Here is a 21,459-nt window from a genome sequence, read left to right on the forward strand (position 1 = left end):
CATTTAAGTCATGTTCTTTGGAGTTCAGAAATTGAATGGTACAATTGGTTTGACTATTTTGTGAAATTTATGTTTTTGACCCATAGGGGATCCACGGAGGTCCGTGAAGATGAAAAAACAAGAATTTTTGAAATAATCCAGTCGAAATGAGGAAAGACCACTTTTAGATACTTTTGAAGAAAAGAAAACAAGTTTACTAAGATGAAAATATTGACTCAATTTGATCATTCGCGTTTAAACTTCATTATACACTGTATTCAGTACAAAAGATGCCCTTTTTAGTAGATATGGATTGTTAAATGGGTACTTTGTCTAGTACCTTTTTAATTTTGCGATGAAGACAAACAAATTGTAATATAACACTTGATACTTTTGGACTCAATAGAGTAGCTTTGGATATAACAAAAGATGAATTTCATGCAAGGACAGGCTTCATTACTTCAAATCCCAATGTTCTTTTTACCTTGCATGTTGAAGATCATTCTTCTTCTCTATACCAACACTTACAAACGACATGCAAACCATAGACGAGTAGAGAGAAAGACTGGATGTCAGATACACGGAAGCAAAATGTAGTATTATAATGTACTAAAGACAGTATCACTGTAGTTTGGCAATATGGATTATACTCTGATCAACTCTTGCTGAAAACGAAAAGCAAAAATAACATAATAGACTTGGTTATATTCTATGTTGGCATTCATTTAAAGGCGTTTGTGTTGATTACTAAAAATGAATAAACAATACGCAACCACAAAATCTAATCATAGACATGTCTTGAATGTGATGCAACATAGTCTACTATTGCACACAGTAAAACATTGGCATGTATCTATTGTAGCATCAAAAATACTTCAGTATCTAGTTTCTTCACCAATTTAAGGTACGCTTATTACCATCGAGTTAAGAACTAGCCACTTGAACATTGTCATCTTGTATTGAGAATCGTTGAAAGCATGATTTTTTAAGCCCCGGTTAGAGTCAAGAAAAGTGATTTCTTTTCTTTTCCTTTTATCTCTTGCTTTATAAATGAAGTCCTTTCAGTGGTTTCTACTTGGTACTTTACCAAGTGCACTACTAGCACAGACATTTAACTATGCAACGCGATTTCCAAGCAACAAATTATACAACTTGGAACCAACATCTATAGGTTTAAACTTCATGGATGGCACTATTGCTGCTTTTGGTGACTTTAATGGAGATAAGTTGTAAGTCAACCACTGTTTCAACACATGAACCTGATGCGTCTTTCAACTAGCACAGATATATTTGTTCTTAGCTCAGACCAAACGTCCGTCTCAGCCTATTTGTGGGATCACCGTATGTATCTTTTTCGTTTTTATGCAACATGACTTAATCTATAGAGGGTTTTATGTTCAAACCATTATCACAACAAATACAGCCTGGATTTATCATTACAAATGTTGTTCCTGGTGACTTTAACTATGATGGAAAACTAGACTTATTGTTAATGGGAGAACAGAATCCTGACAAGAATCCAACTCATGAAATCAAACTACAAGTCTATCTAGGCAATGGCAATGATACATTTGGTAAGGAAGACTGCTGTCTTATTATTTTATTCATCATGAGATACAGAAGCAGAGACGATTAAACTAGATTCAGCACAAAACGCCTTACCCATTGTATTGGATATAAATGGCGACATGAAGACAGATCTATTAGGCTATGCAAAAGATACAAATCAACTCAGTATGTGGATCAATCAGGCACCATCAACGAGTGCTTTGTTTAACGTGTTAGTATTTATTGCTTAATAGACTTGTTATTCTTATAGTCGTATAGAACCTCAGCTGCTACTTTGTTTGACAAGACATCCACAGATAAATGTACTTGGGCCAATCCTCACTCCAATGCATTTATTGATTTAGACGGTGATTGTCTTGCTGACCTTGTGTTTGTATGTCAACAATCAAACAGTCAGTCAATTCAAATATGGACCAACAAGCGAGAAGCAGGATTTAGTTTAGCCCATGAGGCTACTTTACCTTCAGGAGCAGGGCCTCTTTCTTTTGCTGATATAGACGGGGATGGTTCAGTAGATATTTTGTTCCCTGTATGCCAAAAAGATGTCTGCAGTATCCATGTCGTCTATAATCAACAAATGGGACTATGTAGCAAATCACAGCAAGAAGATACAAAGTGCCGTAAAGCACAGAATTTGTGTGTAGCAGATCCAGATTTCAAGTTTGATTTTACTGCTGTCAATACAGCAAACTATGTTGTGTTTGACATTGATACCCTGTTGAAGCATGATGAACATGTCATGACTCATGATTCTAGCTTTAGAGGTCAATTACCTATTCCTGTCCACGCTGGAGACTACAATCTGGATGGTTATCCTGATTTATTAGTGACTACAAATAAGCGTGTGCTCTTATTGCAGTCTGTCCTGTGCGATTCTGGTCTGTGTTCAGATGAAGCAGTTGTGGCTGCTAAAAGAACATTTTCACTTGTTAGTACAGGAGTGGAAGCATTAGACAGCATGACATCAGCTACTCAAGCTGCCTTTTTTGATATTGATGAAGATGTAAATATAACTGCCTAGAATCATTATTCATGTCCTCTTTGTAGGGATCCTTGGACATGCTTGTATTGCAAAACACAGACAACAACAAAGATGCCGGCAGAACACCTCATTTTGTCATTAACAACTTCTTTAACGATGCTTTCTTTATTAAAAGTCTAGGTAAGTAGAGTATGCCAAGTGATGATTAACACTGTATAGTGTCTAATGGTGTGGATGATCTCGAAGCTTATGGTGTAAGCTATCCTGGTGCATCCCTTAAATTCACTGTACTTGACACATCTGGTATAAAACGATCTCACCAAATCTCTCAACTCTCTCAATCAGGCTATTTATCTCTTCAAACGCCTTACTGTCTATTTGGTTTAGGAAGAACCAACAATTATGTAGAAGAAATGTTTGCTGGTGTATCTCGCCACCAGGCTAAAAACTATTTCTTTTATGAAGGTGTCATTCCTAACTCTCAATTGGTCTTTTTGCCCTATCAACCCCACGATATCCAAGACAGTTCTTCTTGGAAAGTAGAGTTGTATATCAAACCTGCTGATTATGTGCCGTGGGTTTTGGGTGTCTTGGTGGCTGCTTCTATTGTGATGGCCATTGTTGTCGTGGTGCTTCGTACAATGGAAAAACGAGAGGATGAAATGGAAAGAAGAAAAGCGCTTCATATTATTAACTTTGATGCCCTGTAATATACATGTTTATTTAATTTCTTTGGTTATTCATGTCTTCCTTGGTTTGAGAAGCAGCAAAATTCCATTTACGCTAAAGAAATAAAGTATGAGTATTGAATAAGTATGTGTATCTATGTCTTCTTACGTCGGTAGCATAAGCGAGTACAGTAAGACCAACAGGGACAACAAGACCCCAAACTAAGGTTCTTCTGGTGTTTCTCTTGTTCCAAGCAAAGTAAAGATGTGTGTTTTCACGAAGAGAGGCCCAGCGTTCAATTGCAGGATCAACCTTGAGTCCTTCAGCCATATTTATTTATTGTAAGAAGGTGTATTGAAGAAAAGAAGAAAAAAACACCAGCAGTATCCGGGGGGTGACGTCGTAGATAATGTCAGTTTAGTGCACCCCATAAAAGTGCTCTCTCTCGTGACTGTTATTCCCATACTTGATGAGAAGTGCTTTAAGATGAAAATGAACTTTTGCTACAATGCTTGGTCAGTATAGCAATGCAGCACGTTTGGAATTGAGATTGATTCCAATGCTATAGAAACAATGAATTTTAATGAGCTATTTGCGGCTGAGAGAACATGAAAAGATCCTATCTATGCACTATAGTCTAATAAATACCTACAAAAGTAGACTGATCCCTAATTATTGACTTTTATCATCTTCAGTTGAATGAGGAAGATGTCTTGAGATTACCGAGAGTATAACAATGATTACATTTGTATTACACAATACAAGTGACGGTCAATTTTTTTTAGAAACCCTCTGAATAGGCCTGATCTTGACATTGCTATACTTCATAGGGATTATTTGAACTATGGCACGGATAATACTTAGTTGTTGTTCTCTGTACCCTTGACTCTAGCATCATCTAAAGCGCGAAGATTTGTAATTGAAATCAGATCTCGTGAGGGCATAAACACACAAACAAGCTTTTATGACCCGAATGAGTCTCAATGTAAGGTATACTAAACTGCTGTGGATCGCTCCTCAGCCTAGTACTGTCAGTATTATACTCGAATATGAAATAGGATTGATTTGCGTATCACTTTTCTTTGTAACACAAGAACTTTTTCTTTAGATTCGTTTGTTCTCTTTATATAATTTCTTTATACACTCACACACACAGATCTATATATATATGCAGGCAAGAACAATAGACGCCAAATTGATTGTATAGAGAACAATAAAGTCTATTACTGAGAGTAAGCAGGGTGGCTTTGTGATCCTAATGTATCACAAAGAAAAAAAGAAATGCGGATATTTAATGATACAAACAATAATTTTTTTTCTCTTTCCTTTTTTCTCTCTTTTTCATATTAAAAACCATGCCAAACACGTATACCCAACTGTCGTCTAAAAAGTCTTACAACATATCAGAAGCCAAATTAAAGCGAATTCTGGAATACAATGAGCGCTTACAAGAGCAGTTGGAACTTCCTCGTATCCCCGTTTCCGAAGCTTCTAAAAGGTAAAAATAAAATAAAATAAATTTTACAGGCTATTAAGTAATTTTCTTAGCTTGGTAGATTATTGTAATAATACAAGAGACCCTCTTATTCCCTCGATATGGGGACCCATCAGTAAAGATGAAGATCCTTTTGCGCCGGTCGCAGGAGGCAGTGGTACTGGTGGTTGTTGTGTTGTGATGTAAAAAGAAAAATACGTATTAATTTATTTTGAATTGTAAATATATTCCTAGCATCTTTATTATTTTTCCCACTGACGTCTTTTTGTTTAATTTTGTTTAGTGAGTTTCTGTTCATAACCATCAAATTCCTTACGCTATTGCCATTTATAGCCTTATAATTCAAATCAGATAAGAATAATTTCAGCATAAACAAATAATTCTTTGTTTACATGATAACGCTAATTCAGGTACATGTAGCAACAACTTTTTCCTAAAATGCAGATCATAGAATGCCTTTCTTTCTTTTTTTGTATAAGAATAAAAGTAGACTTGAAATTGGTCTTTTCTTTGTTATTTCATAAGCCAATTCTGTTTTTTTTTATGCGGAAAGAATGTTATGTCTACCATAGATATCACTCTTGGAGTAACAAAATTAAGACAAAAGAACAGTGATATCCGTTGCAATGCTTATTGGACAGCAAGAAGCGTGTTTTATCTCCGACGGTTTTCAACCTGCTGCCAAATTTGGACGCTATGGACTGATGGATAATCTAATCTTTTTTTTTTTTTTTTTTTAGCATACTTAATATCTCTTCCATCACATTTCCCCCTTATTCTCTCTCTCTTTTTCTTTCTCTAAAACACCCCTCACTCTTTTTGTTATGCTCTTATCATTATCTAGACTAAATTTACGCAAATCAACATGTACCAACATGTTGCCTTCTCTACTCTATCGTCGTACTTATGCATCCGATGCCACAGACACACAAAACCTGATTGAAAAGATTGTACAGAAATACGCATTGGATTTACCTGAAGGATACAAGGTCAAGAGTGGTGACTATGTCATGATTCGTCCTCATCATGTCTTGACACACGATAATACAGGTGCTGTGATTCCCAAATTCAAATCGATTGGTGCTACCAAGATCCATGATCCCAAACAGCCCGTCTATGCATTAGATCACGACGTCCAAAACAAGACAGAAAAAAACCTCCAAAAGTATGCTAATATTGAAGCATGGGCTAAACAACAAGGTGTGGATTTCTATCCTGCAGGCCGTGGTATTGGTCACCAAGTCATGATTGAAGAAGGCTACGCATTTCCTAACACCTTGACTGTCGCTTCAGACTCGCATTCTAACATGTATGGTGGTATTGGTGCTTTAGGTACACCCATTGTACGTACAGATGCAGCTGCCATTTGGGCTACAGGACGTACATGGTGGCAAATTCCTCCAGTGGTCAAGGTTCAATTGGAAGGTAAATTGCCTGCTGGCGTGACGGGTAAAGATGTGATTATCACATTGTGTGGGTTGTTCAATAAGGATCAGGTGTTAAACACAGCCATTGAGTTTCATGGTGAAGAAGCACTTAAGGGGCTTTCTGTCGAAGATCGTTTAGCTATTGCAAACATGACGACTGAATGGGGCGCTTTGGCTGGTGTGTTTCCTGTAGATGATGCTACGATTGAATACTTGCGTAAGCGTCAAAGACGTATTGACTTGACTCATTTTGAAAACAAGAACTTGCCTCCTGTTCAACAAGGTGATGAATTTGTTCATCCTCGTATCAACAACGATACCATTCAAACCTTGATTGATAACCCCATCAAGCCTTCTCCTCATGCTACTTATGCCAAGACTTTAAGTTTGGATCTCTCTACCCTTTCTCCTCATGTTTCTGGCCCCAATTCTGTCAAGGTAGCCACTTCTTTAGCCGACTTGGAATCTCAACAGATCAAGATCAACAAGGCTTATTTGGTTTCCTGTGTCAACTCAAGAGCAAGTGACCTTAAGCAAGCCGCCAATGTACTCAAGGGCAAGAAGATCAAGGAAGGTGTGGAATTTTATGTAGCTGCTGCCAGTTCTGAAGTTCAAAAAGAAGCTGAAGAATCAGGCGATTGGGATGCTCTTGTTCAAGCAGGTGCCAAGGTCTTGCCTGCTGGTTGTGGTCCCTGTGTTGGCTTAGGTACTGGTTTATTAAAAGATGGTGAAGTTGGTATTTCTGCTACCAACCGTAACTTTAAGGGACGTATGGGTTCGCCCAGTGCTTTAGCTTATTTGGCTTCTCCTGCTGTAGTTGCTGCTTCTGCTCTTTCCGGCTATATCTCCGGTCCTACTCCTTCTGTGAATACTACACCTTCTTTTGATATCAAGACATCAACACCTACTCAAGCCTCCGAGACAACATCATCTCCTGCTGAAGTACTTCCCAACTTCCCTTCCCTTATTAAAGGTGAAATTCTCTTCTGTCCTGCTGACAACTTGAACACAGATGGTATCTATCCCGGTAAATACACTTACAACGACGACATGACAACAGAAGACATGAAGAAGGTTGTCATGGAAAACTATGATCCCAACTTTGTCAATATCGTTCAAGACGGTGATGTACTTGTAGGTGGTTTTAACTTTGGTACTGGTTCTTCTCGTGAACAAGCCGCTACAGCCATCAAGTCTCGTAATATTCAAATCATGGTTGCTGGCTCTTATTCTGATATCTTCAAGCGTAACTCTGTAAATAATGCACTTTTGTTGATTGAATCCCCTGAATTGGTCCAAGATCTTAAGACTGAAATTGGTAGTGCTGACTTGACTAAGCGTACAGGATGGAAAGTCGATATCCATGTAGCAGAAGGCAAGGTCGTTGTTCGTAAAGAAGACGGACAAGAAAAACTGTATAAAGTAGGCGCTCTTGGAAAGAGTGTTCAAGAAATTTGGTTAGCCAACGGCCTTGAAGGCTGGGTTAAGGAAAGATTGTAAAAAAAAAAAGAAAAAGAATGTATTTAAAAATAAATGTTATAATGTTTTGCCCATTTCTAGTTTTTTCTTGTATGCTCTTTCAGCGCGATAAACCACACGATCTACAAGACCGGCAACGGTATAAACACCACCTACGATGGCTAAAATGCCAGTCAATAAACTGCTGAGGGATGGACGTGTTTCTCGATAAATAATTTGCATAGGAGAAATGTCAACCATAAAAAATACACCAGGCAAACCATTCCCGATATTTTCTTTTTGATTTTGAGTGACAGAGTATTGATTTGTGAGTGTTGGAATACCCCTTAAAGGCACTAGTTGTGTAGATACAATCTTGAGAAAGTATTGATAGACATTGTTACCTAATAAGCCATGAGTTTACTGAAAAGAGAATGAAGAGAAGCATTAGGGTGTACCTGGATTAGCAGAGACAGCAGTACTTGCTAGAGCATTTGTCACTGCCAAGATCTCTTCTGTCTCGTCAAACGTATCAGGTCCAAACTTGAGTTTATGGATTACATGTGTCAAATCAAACTTGTGTCCATCTGGCGTACCAGCCGAGAATTCTTTTAAATCATGGACATGCATCGAATGCGTCTGGAAAGCATCTCCAGGTGCAAAATGAAAGTTACCGCTGACTTTGTTGACCAATAAATGACCATGAATATTGCAGCCTTCATTGGCTTCAGACTCAATACGATTTAACCATCCTTCCCGAATACATTGATCGATATTATCACCATTCACAAGTCCCCAGCCCATTTTAATATAGGCTTCACGTACATCTTGACATGTTTGACAGCAACCATCTTCGCGCAAAGGACGAGCACCATAACAACTTCCACACTCAGGCACAGGTTCTGAAAGTGCTTTGGAAGCACTCGTTGTAGGGTCACCTAAAGCTTAAAGAGACAACGTATTAGATGTATGTGTGTGTGATATAATTGATGGTGTCATTTACCAACAGCTGTTCCTGATTCTACAGGTGTACCATCCATACTGAGTCTCACTTTAGTCACATCTTGAGAATACCCTAATGAATGCTCGCCTGTATCATCCATTATATCAACACTGATCACTATAAAAATGCATAAGTTGAGCGATGTCTTAATAAACACGTACTATGACAAGGCATATGAGGAAAAGTAATATTGAAATTGATGGGCATCTTTTCTTTTCTTCCTTGGTCTACAACCAGACTTGGCTTCCATACAGGTGTATAATAGGCAACAAGTTCCGAGAAAACAAGCGAAAGAATGATGATGGTACTAATGAGGGTGACTAGTTCCAAGATGAGTTGTGAATGATCATCATGCTTTGATATTACCTGAAGCACCCGTTGTTGTCTTTACACGAAAATCATCTAACGTCTTTGCATAGCCATCGAACTGTCTGAGATTGCCAAACAGAGAACTCTTTTTTGCCATTATTGCAGAAAAAAAGAAATAAAATGTACAGCCAATTCGAATTCACAAAATAAACAGCACAATCACGTGAGCAAGGCCAAGTATGAATGAGAAGTGCTTAAAGATGACGAGGAATCCTTTACACAGTGCTTTCATGGATATAAACAAAGACCTGTGCTTACTATCACTTTAGACTATTTCTTCTCAACAACATACAACACTTTATGTCAAATTCAACACTGAAAATAGGCTATGTGGTCTCAAAAAACAGGTCAATATTTGGATACACAACTTATGGTTTATTTAGCCTTCTTTTCATCATGATAGTAGTCAACATCCAATTTTCTAAGAATGGGGTCTACAAAATAATGCGCAGCATGAGCAAGAGCTTCTTTAGCAGCAGGGGGGATGGTAGCAAATACAGCAAAGGACAAGTATTGATGAGAAGGATAAGAAATCAAGCCGATATCTTCTTCTAAAGCCTTCTTGACAAGCTCAGCATGCTTTTCAACACTCAAGTAGAAATATTTGCTTGTCTTGCTAAATGTAGTTGTCATGGCAGTATCGACATAACCGGGTGCAATGGTATTAATAGCAATACCATCGTCCTTACCCAAAGCACGAAGATCCTTACAATATGTCATAACAGCTGCTTTAGAGGCAGAGTAACTAAAGATATAAGGGGGACCAAAGAAACCACAGATGGAAGAGACAACAGCAATTTGCCCACCTTGACCACGGGCCTTCATACTCTTATAGACGGCATTGATACCTGCAATAGCGCCCATGACATTAATTTGCAATACTTTCTCAGCTTGATCCAAAAGATCCAGACCAGGAACAAGAGCAATGCCGGCATTAGCAATAAATAAGTCAATCTTGTATTCGTTTGTTTTTTCCTCGAGGAATTCAGTAACAGCTTGAGTGTTGGAGACATCCATTTGAACGATCTTTATACTAGGAGAACCAAGTTCTTTACATGCTTCAGCAACCTTTTCTAAACGTTCTATACAAAAAGAAATGAGTACAAAGCAAAAATGTGTTTTTTCACATACCCATATTACGAGCAATTAAGACAAGAGAAACTTTATCTTTGGCATAGGCATGAGCAAGGCCTTCACCGATACCAGAGCTAAAAACAAGTCAGTGTTACTCTAGAAAAAAATGAGAAGCAGACTTACTTGGCACCTGTGATAGCAACAACCTTAGGAATAATCTTATTCTTTTTTCCGACTGCACTGGTCACTAAACTTTTGGCAATATTCCATACAGACAAGAGCAAGCAAAAATTGTTTGCAATAACAACAAAAATATTGAGAAACAAATCTCTAATAGCTACAGACAACTGAACCATCCTGCTTTGTGATCGAGTAAAGCGAAGAAAAGAAAAAGGGAGAAGAGAGGAAATATCATGTCAGATATATTTCGAATCTTTGTGCAGCGTTACACGGCTATCATACAAAAGTTTCTTTTTTTAATGCATTTGTAGAGAATAAAATAAAAAAAAAAGGATGCTATCAGTTTGAGGGCTCTTTAATAAGTGTAAATATATTTATATACTAGAAAAATGGTCTACAATAAGAGAAAGCAATAACGAAGCATATATATCTTGTGTAGAATTCATTTTCTAATACAGTTTGTCGTACAAAGCTATCAAGATTGTGCTTTGAGTGACAAGGGCCTTCATTATATATAGTCTTCGTATCACTTTTCTTTTTTTCTGCCAAAAATAATGATATGCGCTATTAAGCGCAATCTATATCTACACTCAACAGATAACGATTCAAATTAACAATTAATTAATATACAGGATAAAAGAAATCCCTTAAAAAAATGAAACTGATTAAAAAAAAGTTGTGAGATTTTACAAGTGTGTAAGATTATCGCAAGCTCAAAGAACTATACGATTATTTTGAAATCATATGAAAAAGATAAGAGAGCCAACATGGTATGACAATACAGATTCGAAAAGACTAGGCCGCCTCAAATTACACAGGATTAATTGAATTCCATACTACTACATATAGACATATATACAATGCTTCTAATAAGTGATGCCGTCATTCAGACCGTCTTCGTTAACTGTTTCAAGAAGAAACTGGCATCATAAAGTGTTGTTGAAGATATGATGCAGAACATTGCACAAGAATCGATTTTCTTACATGTTTATCAATTACTGCATTGAATCACAGCATAATCAGACCAAAAACTGTATTTCTTGGGAAAGCGAGAACAGGAAGTTCAACAAGCCTGTTTTTGTTTCAGTAGAAGACTTGGAGTACTTCTTGAGGTCAGAGTAAAATGTGTGATAATTTTTTTGTATTGAAAACTAGTGTTTGCAAAGCCAAGTGACTAGCCACGTGGAGTATCTTACGTTTATTGCTTTTTAGAGCCAGTATCCTTTATATCCTGTCTTGTTCAACACTACAGTTGGCAAGACCGATACCACAAGTAAAGGAAACTATTCCAAAATGTCTTCAATTACTTCTCAGTTGACATAATTATTGATACTCAAGAGATGCAGTCTTCTACAAAGGATTGTAACAAAATTCGGAGCACCACCGAGGGTGACAAGATTAATGTGCTATAGAATCCTTTAGATAAAAGAAAGTCGGTTATATGATAGAAAGCAGAGGAACCAAAAGCACATATAAGCCCCCGCTTCCCCTTTCCAGCGAGTCGCATCGCCTACAATTGGCCTGGGAGGTGCTTTTGAAAGTAGGAGAGAAATCTGGAAAGCAATCATTGTACTTGGATCGAAGCCAGTCGTACCAACGCTTTACTGATTTTTGTTGCGTCTCTTGAGGTTGTTGAAGATGAATGTTGAAATCACTTAAAATGAAAGAAGGGATATCGTCCATTTCATCGCCCAAAAAAGGGATAGTGTCCCACAATTGATCCAAAAATTGGTAGCGTGGAGTGTTTGATGCGGGAAAGTATGAGTTGAAAATCGAGCAAATAGGTAGTCCTTGCTGATTCCTGATCCATACTTGTATACATTCACCATCCATAAAAACAGATGATGAGTGGGTCGTATATTGGGGATTGAGACAGACAATGCCGCAATACTTGGTCACCGCGGAAGAGTATTGAGGGGAGAAATAATTGTTGAAGCGTTTCTGATGCATATCAGATAGAGAATGAGCGGTAGTAGAAGTGACATCCTGAAGACAAATAATATCAATAGCATTTTTTTTTTTTTGAATTTTAGATAATGTAACAGTTCTTTTTGAGCTGTCGGGTTAGACTCTTTGAAAATGCTTCTAGCATTTAAAGAGCCAATTCTGCAGTGTTTTACTCTCATTGGGCCATGCGGCCATTCTGAGTTGATGTATTACCTGCATCGGTGACTGAGTCCCTATCAACATCCATGACTGAAGCAACGTTGGCGGGTGCGTATCTCGAACCTGCAGGGCCGTCAGGGTTGTGCATTCGATCAGCTAATTGTTTGCCTAGTTCATTGTCATGAAGTACAGTACCCTTCATAGGTGCCTTCAAAACCTCTCTAAAATCTTTATCTTTAACACTTGAATCCTTATCCTTCACTGCTCTAGTTGATTGTTTACCAGCTCGTTTCTTTTGTTGCTTATCTTGAGAGCGGGTCAATTTGATATACTGATCAATGGCCTCGTTTCCGCTTTCATCCAAATCAATCTCTGTTGGTCTCCTCTTTTCCGAACAGAATTGTGCTGTGTGTCCATGCCTCAAACTGTGAAAGTATTTTCGCTGAGCTAATTTGGAACAGGCATCCCGTTTATGCCCAGCCTGTCGGCAGTAAAAACAGATAGGTTTTTCTCCACGAAAATGAGCTGGTGCATGAATGTCCCATTTCTCTAAATAAATCTGGCGCTGTAGAGGTTTATTTTCGATCAAATTGCCTGCTACATCCTTCCTAGGTGTGGTGGTGTCCACAACAAAGCTGATTTTACCATCAAAATGTCTTTTGATCGTATGCTTCCGTATTTGGTTGATCTGTCCATAATGACTAAGTGACTGTTGAAGGCCACTTAGTGGCTCCACTTCAGGGGAATCTGGAGTAGGTCAAGAGACCCATGGACAAAATCATTACTCGAAAGTGTTATGGTAGGTGTCGCCTTGAAGATACGATCGTCTATAATTATGCCTTCAGTAATGGCTTTTTGTTTATCGCCACTCGAGATAAATCTAGTTTATATGAGCAACTCTCCAGGTGTGTTACGTGCATAGCTGCTAATGTTCTTCAAACCTTCAATTTGGCCTAGTTGAGCAATAGTATCATGAGCATCCACAAAATGAGGAAACAAATTGACAGGAAAAGAGAAAAGGGCCGAACCATCAGTCAAAACCTGCTGTACAATTGCAGAGGCTTTACGATTGAAAACATTCGAGGCAAATTCATCATTTTCGAATATTGTTGTAGCCGAATATTTGACTGGCTGGACAGGGGGCGTTTTTCTTATTGACTTCAACAAACGTAAGCGGGTTGGCCTCGATCAATAATTTGGCTCCAAAGTAGTACCGAGGAGGTCATATTTAACGATAACGAAGAGTTAAAAGGCTCTAAGTAGATAGCTTTTATTGATTTTGTCTAAATGGCACACTCAAACTCTATATAAGTATTGGATGTGCGAAAGAGCCCTTTCTCATGAATGTAATGGATTTACAAAAAAAAGTGTATTTTAGACTCCAATAACATTTATGCCGAAATTACAAGTATGCCATTTGCCTACTGAAAAAAATATTTTTTTAGAGAAATGTAAAAACCACTATTTTAAATAGAAACCACTACTTTAGGATATTTTCTGTAGTGATAAAAAATAAAAAAAAAAGGAGTTTTCTAATTTTTCTGCTTGAAATCTAAAAAAAAGCTTGTTTTTCAATTTTTCAGTTTTAAATAAATAAACGAGTCTACCAGATAATGATCTTACTGCTTTATTCTAGAAGATAGATTACTGGCTGGTAGACTCGTTTTTTATTTTTAAACAGAAAAATTAAAAAGACAAGCTTTTTTTTTAAACTTTAAGCAGAGAAATAAGAAATTCCTTTCTTTTTTATTTTTCGTCATTGCAGAAAATATTTTTGATTTATTTTAAAGTAATGGTTTTTATTATTTTTCGAAAAATATTTTTTTGAGTACGAAAATGGCATACTTGTAATTTCGGCATACCTGTTAGTATTTCTATTATTTTTGAAATGCTTTTTTTTTGTAAGCCTATCATAATGATCATAAAGGCCTGAGGCACACAATTCTTCCCATAGTTTTTTCATTACTCTAGCTGTTGTATACACGGCTATCTACATGACTATGATTTAGAGTGACTTTGCACCGTAATGGGCTGCAGGAGTATTTAGGAGTGAAGTTGACACTGAACCGTGAATCTGTACTCTAAATTATGCAGTCTCTTTATTTACCGTCAGACTGATTATCACTACAAAGTAAACAGTAGGGGATCTATGCGCCCCTCATCCGTAAGGACACCAACGATTACATTCAATGGAATTCATGAAAAGATATTCATTTCCTTCAAGGGATGCTATATTCTATATAGATAGAGAGAAACAACAGAGTGTAATAAAGAACAACTTTCTTTTGGCCGTTTTCGGTTCTGATTGACTTTATTTTGTCTTTTTAATTGTAGTGTTTATCACACTAGCTACTTTTTTTGTAGAGATATTACTACAGCGTGAGCGATAGAAAAAGTTTTTCATCAAAAGTGGAAGAATTATGCATTTGGAGATGGAAAATCTTGACCAAATCTTTATTCGAATACGGAAGGTTTATTTCACTAATGGAGAAATGTAATCGCTTATACTGTTGTTTATGGTTACTATGATCCCTATGGCGGTTGCTATGGCGTCTATGGCGTCTATGGTTATTGTGTTCATTCTGTAAGGTTAAATCTGGTCAAAAAATTGATAATCAAAAGGATTTAAGAACGAGTTCAAATTACTGGAGTTGTCATTTGGGAAGTGAAGACGTCGTCGAAGGCTGACAGTTGCTCTATAAATTAAATTTTCATCTGACGCTTACTTGATTAGAGTCTGCTAAAATTTATCCAAGAGAAGGATGTAGTTGACTTGTGAGCCCGAAGCCAAATAGAGTATAGTAATCATAGCATCATAGCAACCATAGCAAACATTGCAACCATAGCAACCATTGCAACCATACACCACAATGTAGGCACTTATATTTCTAAAAAAAAAAGTAGCTAGAGTAATGAAAAAACTATGGGAAGAATTGTGTGCCTCAGGCCTTTATGATCATTATGATAGGCTTACAAAAAAAAAGCATTTCAAAAATAATAGAAATACTAACAGGTATGCCGAAATTACAAGTATGCCATTTTCGTACTCAAAAAAATATTTTTCGAAAAATAATAAAAACCATTACTTTAAAATAAATCAAAAATATTTTCTGCAATGACGAAAAATAAAAAAGAAAGGAATTTCTTATTTCTCTGCTTAAAGTTTAAAAAAAAAGCTTGTCTTTTTAATTTTTCTGTTTAAAAATAAAAAACGAGTCTACCAGCCAGTAATCTATCTTCTAGAATAAAGCAGTAAGATCATTATCTGGTAGACTCGTTTATTTATTTAAAACTGAAAAATTGAAAAACAAGCTTTTTTTTAGATTTCAAGCAGAAAAATTAGAAAACTCCTTTTTTTTTTATTTTTTATCACTACAGAAAATATCCTAAAGTAGTGGTTTCTATTTAAAATAGTGGTTTTTACATTTCTCTAAAAAAATATTTTTTTCAGTAGGCAAATGGCATACTTGTAATTTCGGCATAACTGCTAATATTTATGAAAATGCTTTTTTTTTTTCTTTTTCTTTTTGTAAGCCTATTACACTGATTGCGAAGACCTAAGGTGTATGAGTCTTTCCATAATTTTTTCTGTCGCTCTAACTATCTCTTTTGTAGAGTTATCGCAATCTTTAGAAAGAAGTTTTGAACACTAAAACTTAGGCTTAGATCAGAAAGACATAATAAAAAAGGTATGTTCAAACATTTAGACTTATGCAGCCAGAGGGTGCTACTGCTCTCCGAGCTGTTAGCCCTCCCTTTTCTTTGAAATTGGGCTTACAAGTCAACTACTCCCTTCTCGAATAAATTTTGGCAAACTCTAACCAAACAAGCGGAAGCTAAAAACCCTATTTGTAAAGCAACTGTCAACCGTCGACAACGTCTTTACTTTTCAAATGACAACTCCAGTAATTCGAGCTTTTTTTTGAATGTCCTTGATCATTATTTCTTTGAGCAGGTTCCCTGTTGCAGCAGAGCGATTACGACAGCTATAGCAAGCATAAAAATGACCATAGTAACCTTAACAGCAACCATAGAAAGCCATAACAACCATACATCATGGCGTAGACGATTGCATTTTCTTCTGTATCTGAGTAAAGGTTTGGTTAGAAATTTTCTTTAAAAGTGTAAGAATTCTTCAATAATGGAAGAAAATTCCTGGTGTTGTAGAGATATACGAATTCATATGCATATATCAACAAATGATGATTATGGCAAAAAAACAGATCACATATATGGCAATTGCAATAGATCTATATCCACTGATATTCACTCATTCTACCAAAAGCGCTACATCATTCTTACAGTCAAAAATTACTGATATAGTATCTATGTTAATATTAATGGCCCTCATAAAGTGATAATTAGAGCTGGCATATACATTAGCATTGACATTGTCAAATATGTAATAGTTTATTATTCAAGTTCAGGTCAGATCATGTACTATTGGCTGAGCTGAAAACTTCTTCTAAAGGCATTTCTCTTGATTGTTCCTGATCTGACATATCAATCCGTAGTCGGGAAGCTAATCCAAAACAATATCTTGGCCGAGAAGAAAAAGTATGAATACCTCGACATTTTACAGCAATTGAAAACCATCATATTTCTTTTGAAATAAAACCCTATACAAATTCTAAAGGACTTTTTTCTGTGTTCTCTTTTCATTTCACAACAAGAACAAGCCGTTTTTCGTTATTCTTTGTATCACACTATACTCATTATATGGTATCTGCTTTCTATCATAACAAAGTGTATATTCTATAGACTCTTATTGAAGGAATGTCAACTTGTTCATGAAAGTCGGTTTTTGTATTTATCTGTTTATCTATGAACAATGAGCTCGTTTGACTGGTTATATACTAAACTAATAGTACAAATAGGCATATCTTTATACTCTATGCAATAGCCTAGCTTTCAAACTCGTCATTATACTTTCAGACAAGAAAGAGATACGTTAGCAGATTAAGCAGAACTGTAAATGATACACAAACAATGCACTTCAAATTATTTTATCTTACGTTGTTTCTGTCTGCTCTATTTTTTCTTTTTATTTTGTTGCAATTTACTGACAAATCAAGTGCTCCCTATTACCCCTATTCGGGTATTTGGAACTGAGAGATAGTAAGGAACTCAGTTTAATACAACATTTATGCATCATTGTCTGACTACAATTTCTTATAAAAGTCCGCTATTGATGAACAGCAAGTCACAAACCTATGGATGTGTTTTTGTTCTCTTTCTTTTTCTCTCTCACGCACTATTATACATGGCAACTCCCATTACTAATGTACATAATACCCTTCATCGAAAGCGAGAAATATCGCCACCCAGTCCCAACTATAACTCGAAACGGTCTCGCATAGATACCCTTTTTCATAGCCCTACGCGGGACTTTGAGGACGAATTATTGGGTGCTCAGTCACCTATACTCGAAGACAGAAACATACTGCCTGAACCTGGAAGAGGTTATGAAAATTCGCCTTCGCGACACTCTAGCATGAATCATGATTTATTAGGCGAAGCAATACTTGAACAAGATAATCAAGAAGACAGTCCAAGTGAAGACGATTTCTTACTTAGTGGTCAAGATAAACCTTTTCGCCGCTCTCTTTATAGTGAACTTGTGTCTAGCAGTAATTTTGATGATGAAATACCTTCAAGGCGAAAAAGCATCATGTCTTCCAACTTGTTTGATGTAGAAGAAGATGAAGACGACGAAGAAACAACTATGGAAGATAAAACAACATTGCCTCTCAGTCGATCGTATGTTCGCCCCACAGTGCCACCGCCTATTTATGAAGATGAAGTTGATGCATTTTTCTCAAGTCACAATCCAGCAGATGAACCTGAATATGTGTTATCTTCCGCATTAAAAATGAGCATACTACAACAACAACATCAACAAGGTCCGCCTTTTATTACCGATTTCCCCCATTTTTTGACACAAGAGTATTTCGAGCAATGTGGGCCTCAGGACAGACAGATTCGCCGTCGTAATTCACAGAATGGACCGTATTTTGAAGAAAAGTTCCATATGATTAAGAATATGGGCTCGGGTGAATATGCTGAAGTGTGGAAAGTGAGATGTTTAAATACCAACGAAGAGTATGCTATCAAGAAATCAAAAGTACCATTTATTGGCTGGGATGATCGTTGGCTGCAAATCATCGAAGTAGATCACCTAAGACGAGTTAAGCAGAGTAAACATTGTGTACATATGATTGATGCATGGGAAGAAAAAGGGTTTCTGTATATCCAACTTGAATTATGTTCCAATGGGAGGTAATTTGAATACAACAAGTCTTGATCTCTTGCTAATTCCTTGTTAGTTTGGATAGATACATTCAATTGAAGCATGAAAATATAGATGAACAGACTGTTTGGAAAATATTTTATGAGATAGTGCTTGGCTTACAAGATATTCATGCTGCAAATATTGTCCATCTAGATCTGAAACCCTCCAATATTCTGATTGATGATAGAGGGTGTATTAAGATCAGCGACTTTGGTATTTCAATACAAACACCTGCGGATATGCGTTGGGTGAAAGGAGAAGGCGATAGACGATATATGGCACCAGATTTACTGCGAGAAGATTTTGATAAGCCAGCTGACATTTTCAGGTACAGAAAAAAAAATTAGTTCATGACATCTGACACAGGGCAACATAGTTTAGGTCTTATTCTGCTCGAATTGGCTACAGGCATTGTGTTACCAGGCACTGGCGAATCATGGGAAATGTTACGTGTAGGTGATTTCTCAAAACAGAAATCAGCCATGTTAAGACTGACGCCTTTTATGCGGGAAATGATTGAGTGGCTTTTAACAACCGAATCTAGAGACAGACCTACAGTACAAGACATTATTCGACACCCATCATTTCAAGCGATACAGATACATACAGGTGCATTACATGATTATGTGGAAGAATTGTCAAAATCAAATCGAATAAGAGATACAAATGAAGAATAAATGACATGCAGGCGCCACTTTAATAAACAAAATAAAAAAACTGACTGTGTGTAATCTATTTAAAGCAACTTGTTTTGCCTAACTTCCGTTTCTTTATTTCATTTTTCATGAACACTACATTTCAACAAGCCAATACTTTGGACATTTTAAAGTCAAAAGCTGATATTTATCTAAACCAACTTGATAAGGAATTGTCCAAAATAGACTATATCAATAAACTAGAGAAGCAAACTGGACTTCGTAAAAGTTATTTAGCAGTGGGTGTCACTGCAGTTGTGTTGACCATGGTACTTTTAGACCTTGGTGCTAAACTGGTCACAAATGCTATTGCTTGGATCTATCCAGGTATAAATGAAATTCTTTTTCTAGATACTTATTCTGTGTAGCCTATGCTAGTTTCAAAGCTATTGAATCACCCAGTACAGAAGACGATACTCAATGGTTGACTTATTGGACAGTCGTTGGATTTGCTCAGATGATTGAATACTTTTCAGACATTTTATTATATTGGTTTCCATTTTATTATACATTCAAAGTGGTGTTCATTCTTTGGCTTATTCTACCTCAATTCAAGGTAAGTATATGCTATTTGAACTTGCAAAGCTTACTCTTATTAGGGTGCGCATATTGCTTATGTTTGTGTTCTGCGTCCCTTCCTTTTAGGCGCACAACCTGAGATCGAACAACGCAAAAATAAGCTTTCGGATACTTTTAATAAAATTGGCCAAGACTTGATGAAATAAACTTTTTGTTTTAGAACATTATTTGCAGAAAACAAACAGCACTTTCTTAATTTCTATAGTGGCATTACGTTGAAGGTTTTTTATTATTATTATAAAACAAATATACAAGTGAATAATACATTCAAATTCTAGAAAAAGTAAAAAAAAAAAAAAAAGGGGGGATTTAAAGTTGCTTTAACAAAGTAGCTAATTCTTCAGCAACCTTGTCACCAACTTCAACAGTGTTCTTGTCACCATGAAGATCACGGGTATGGAAACCTGAATCCAAGACTTTACGAACAGCTTCTTCAACAGCACGAGCTTCAGCCTCAAATCCAAGAGAGTATCTAAGTAACATGGCAGCACTAAGAATAGTAGCAATAGGGTTGGCAATGCCTTGACCGGCAATATCAGGAGCAGAACCATGAATAGGTTCATACACGCCAAGACATTTGCCCTTACCATCAGGCAAACCACTGAGAGAGGCAGAAGGTAACAAACCAAGAGAGCCTACAATCACAGAGGCTTCATCGGACAAAATATCACCAAACATGTTTTCTGTCAAGACAACACCATTAAGACTAGTAGGACGTTGGACCATAGCCATGGCACAAGAATCGACCAATTGATGATCATATTGAAGTTCAGGGAATTCCTTATCCATGGTTTCAGTCACTGTCTTACGCCAAAGACGAGATGTGGCCAAAACATTGGCTTTATCAACAGAGTGAATCTTACCAGGTGGGGATTGTTTCTTGGCCAAGAGAGCAGCTAAGCGAGTGATACGCTCCACTTCTGGCTTTGAATAAGGCATGGTATCATAAGCTAAAACAAATAGGGTTAATTCATAAATCGACGCACTTGTACTTCTTGCTTACCTTGACCATCTTCACCAGCTTCTTTACGTTCACCAAAATAAATACCACCTACCAACTCACGTACAAACACAAAATCAGTACCTTGAACAACGTGATCCTTCAAGGGAGAAAGACTTGTCAATGATTCAGAAGCAAATGAAACAGGACGCAAATTAGCATACAAATCAAGTTCTTTTCTAAGCTTCAAAAGACCTTGTTCGGGACGAGGACCATTACCGATTTGAGCACCAGGAAGGCCACCGACGGCACCCAAAAGAATAGCATCGGCTTCTTTACAGGCTTGAAGGGCTTTATCAGGAAGAGGTTCACCTGTCTTTTCAATAGCATCTAAACCAATCAATTCGTATTTAAAGTCAAATTCGACACCGAGAGCTTGAGAACGATGTTTAGCGATAATTTGAAGCGTCTTGACAGCTTCTGCGACAATTTCAGGTCCAACACCATCACCAGGGAGACAAACAATGGAAATCTTTTGAGCAGACATATTTTTATGTATATACGAAAGAAAGAAGAAAAGAAAACACGAAAAAAGAATACAGAAATGTATAGAAAGTGATGAATCATGTCGATTTTAGCCAA

The 21,459-nt window shown here is 36.8% G+C and overlaps 11 protein-coding genes across 11 annotated transcripts; 6 read left to right on the forward strand and 5 right to left on the reverse strand.

Annotated features, from left to right (window-relative positions):
* Positions 1-1,372: 1,372 nt before the first annotated feature.
* B0P05DRAFT_466374 (uncharacterized protein) lies at positions 1,373-3,240 on the forward strand (the record flags this gene model as incomplete). Its single annotated transcript, XM_051574327.1, has 7 exons — positions 1,373-1,553; positions 1,600-1,759; positions 1,807-1,925; positions 1,977-2,163; positions 2,305-2,551; positions 2,596-2,710; positions 2,750-3,240. 7 exons carry the CDS (start codon positions 1,373-1,375, stop codon positions 3,238-3,240), a joined length of 1,500 nt encoding a protein of 499 aa, XP_051436726.1.
* A 5-nt stretch (positions 3,241-3,245) lies between these two features.
* Positions 3,246-3,596, reverse strand: B0P05DRAFT_533642 (uncharacterized protein). The gene is made up of 2 exons (XM_051577226.1): positions 3,368-3,596; positions 3,246-3,313 (listed from the first exon to the last, which is right to left on the reverse strand). Exons 1-2 carry the CDS (start codon positions 3,527-3,529, stop codon positions 3,254-3,256), a joined length of 222 nt encoding a protein of 73 aa, XP_051436727.1. The 5' UTR covers positions 3,530-3,596; the 3' UTR covers positions 3,246-3,253.
* An 860-nt stretch (positions 3,597-4,456) lies between these two features.
* Positions 4,457-5,203, forward strand: B0P05DRAFT_533644 (G-protein gamma-like domain-containing protein). Its single transcript, XM_051577227.1, has 3 exons — positions 4,457-4,697; positions 4,748-4,912; positions 4,978-5,203. Exons 1-2 carry the CDS (start codon positions 4,555-4,557, stop codon positions 4,878-4,880), a joined length of 276 nt encoding a protein of 91 aa, XP_051436728.1. The 5' UTR covers positions 4,457-4,554; the 3' UTR covers positions 4,881-4,912; positions 4,978-5,203.
* A 243-nt stretch (positions 5,204-5,446) lies between these two features.
* Positions 5,447-7,638, forward strand: B0P05DRAFT_533646 (uncharacterized protein). Its single transcript, XM_051577228.1, has one exon. The coding sequence runs from the start codon at positions 5,519-5,521 to the stop codon at positions 7,619-7,621; it is 2,103 nt and encodes a 700-aa protein (XP_051436729.1). The 5' UTR covers positions 5,447-5,518; the 3' UTR covers positions 7,622-7,638.
* Positions 7,639-8,026: 388 nt separating this feature from the next.
* On the reverse strand, positions 8,027-9,048 carry B0P05DRAFT_578207 (endoplasmic reticulum vesicle transporter-domain-containing protein; the record flags this gene model as incomplete). Its single annotated transcript, XM_051581841.1, has 4 exons — positions 8,027-8,517; positions 8,583-8,699; positions 8,744-8,902; positions 8,949-9,048. 4 exons carry the CDS (start codon positions 9,046-9,048, stop codon positions 8,027-8,029), a joined length of 867 nt encoding a protein of 288 aa, XP_051436730.1.
* Positions 9,049-9,305: 257 nt separating this feature from the next.
* B0P05DRAFT_595253 (uncharacterized protein) lies at positions 9,306-10,430 on the reverse strand. The gene is made up of 3 exons (XM_051583104.1): positions 10,209-10,430; positions 10,083-10,159; positions 9,306-10,033 (listed from the first exon to the last, which is right to left on the reverse strand). The coding sequence occupies exons 1-3, from the start codon at positions 10,379-10,381 to the stop codon at positions 9,327-9,329; spliced, it is 957 nt and encodes a 318-aa protein (XP_051436731.1). The 5' UTR covers positions 10,382-10,430; the 3' UTR covers positions 9,306-9,326.
* Positions 10,431-11,159: 729 nt separating this feature from the next.
* Positions 11,160-11,327, forward strand: B0P05DRAFT_466150 (uncharacterized protein; the record flags this gene model as incomplete). The annotated part of the gene is made up of 1 exon (XM_051574312.1): positions 11,160-11,327. A coding segment is annotated over one exon (168 nt), but the record flags the coding sequence as incomplete, so codon positions are not given.
* Positions 11,328-13,196: 1,869 nt separating this feature from the next.
* B0P05DRAFT_466303 (uncharacterized protein) lies at positions 13,197-13,418 on the reverse strand (the record flags this gene model as incomplete). The annotated part of the gene is made up of 1 exon (XM_051574321.1): positions 13,197-13,418. A coding segment is annotated over one exon (222 nt), but the record flags the coding sequence as incomplete, so codon positions are not given.
* Positions 13,419-17,406: 3,988 nt separating this feature from the next.
* B0P05DRAFT_533656 (kinase-like domain-containing protein) lies at positions 17,407-19,346 on the forward strand. The gene is made up of 4 exons (XM_051577229.1): positions 17,407-17,429; positions 17,493-18,590; positions 18,638-18,931; positions 18,980-19,346. The coding sequence occupies exons 2-4, from the start codon at positions 17,503-17,505 to the stop codon at positions 19,278-19,280; spliced, it is 1,683 nt and encodes a 560-aa protein (XP_051436734.1). The 5' UTR covers positions 17,407-17,429; positions 17,493-17,502; the 3' UTR covers positions 19,281-19,346.
* Positions 19,347-19,358: 12 nt separating this feature from the next.
* Positions 19,359-20,044, forward strand: B0P05DRAFT_533659 (TB2/DP1, HVA22 family-domain-containing protein). Its single transcript, XM_051577230.1, has 3 exons — positions 19,359-19,625; positions 19,667-19,854; positions 19,898-20,044. Exons 1-3 carry the CDS (start codon positions 19,388-19,390, stop codon positions 20,021-20,023), a joined length of 552 nt encoding a protein of 183 aa, XP_051436735.1. The 5' UTR covers positions 19,359-19,387; the 3' UTR covers positions 20,024-20,044.
* Positions 20,044-21,401, reverse strand: B0P05DRAFT_533661 (3-isopropylmalate dehydrogenase). Its single transcript, XM_051577231.1, has 2 exons — positions 20,881-21,401; positions 20,044-20,827 (listed from the first exon to the last, which is right to left on the reverse strand). Exons 1-2 carry the CDS (start codon positions 21,362-21,364, stop codon positions 20,187-20,189), a joined length of 1,125 nt encoding a protein of 374 aa, XP_051436736.1. The 5' UTR covers positions 21,365-21,401; the 3' UTR covers positions 20,044-20,186.
* Positions 21,402-21,459: the final 58 nt, after the last annotated feature.

The sequence above is a fragment of the Gilbertella persicaria genome, assembly GCF_025201335.1.
Source record: "Gilbertella persicaria strain CBS 190.32 chromosome Unknown B0P05scaffold_11, whole genome shotgun sequence".
Classification (NCBI taxonomy): Eukaryota; Fungi; Mucoromycota; class Mucoromycetes; order Mucorales; family Choanephoraceae; genus Gilbertella; species Gilbertella persicaria.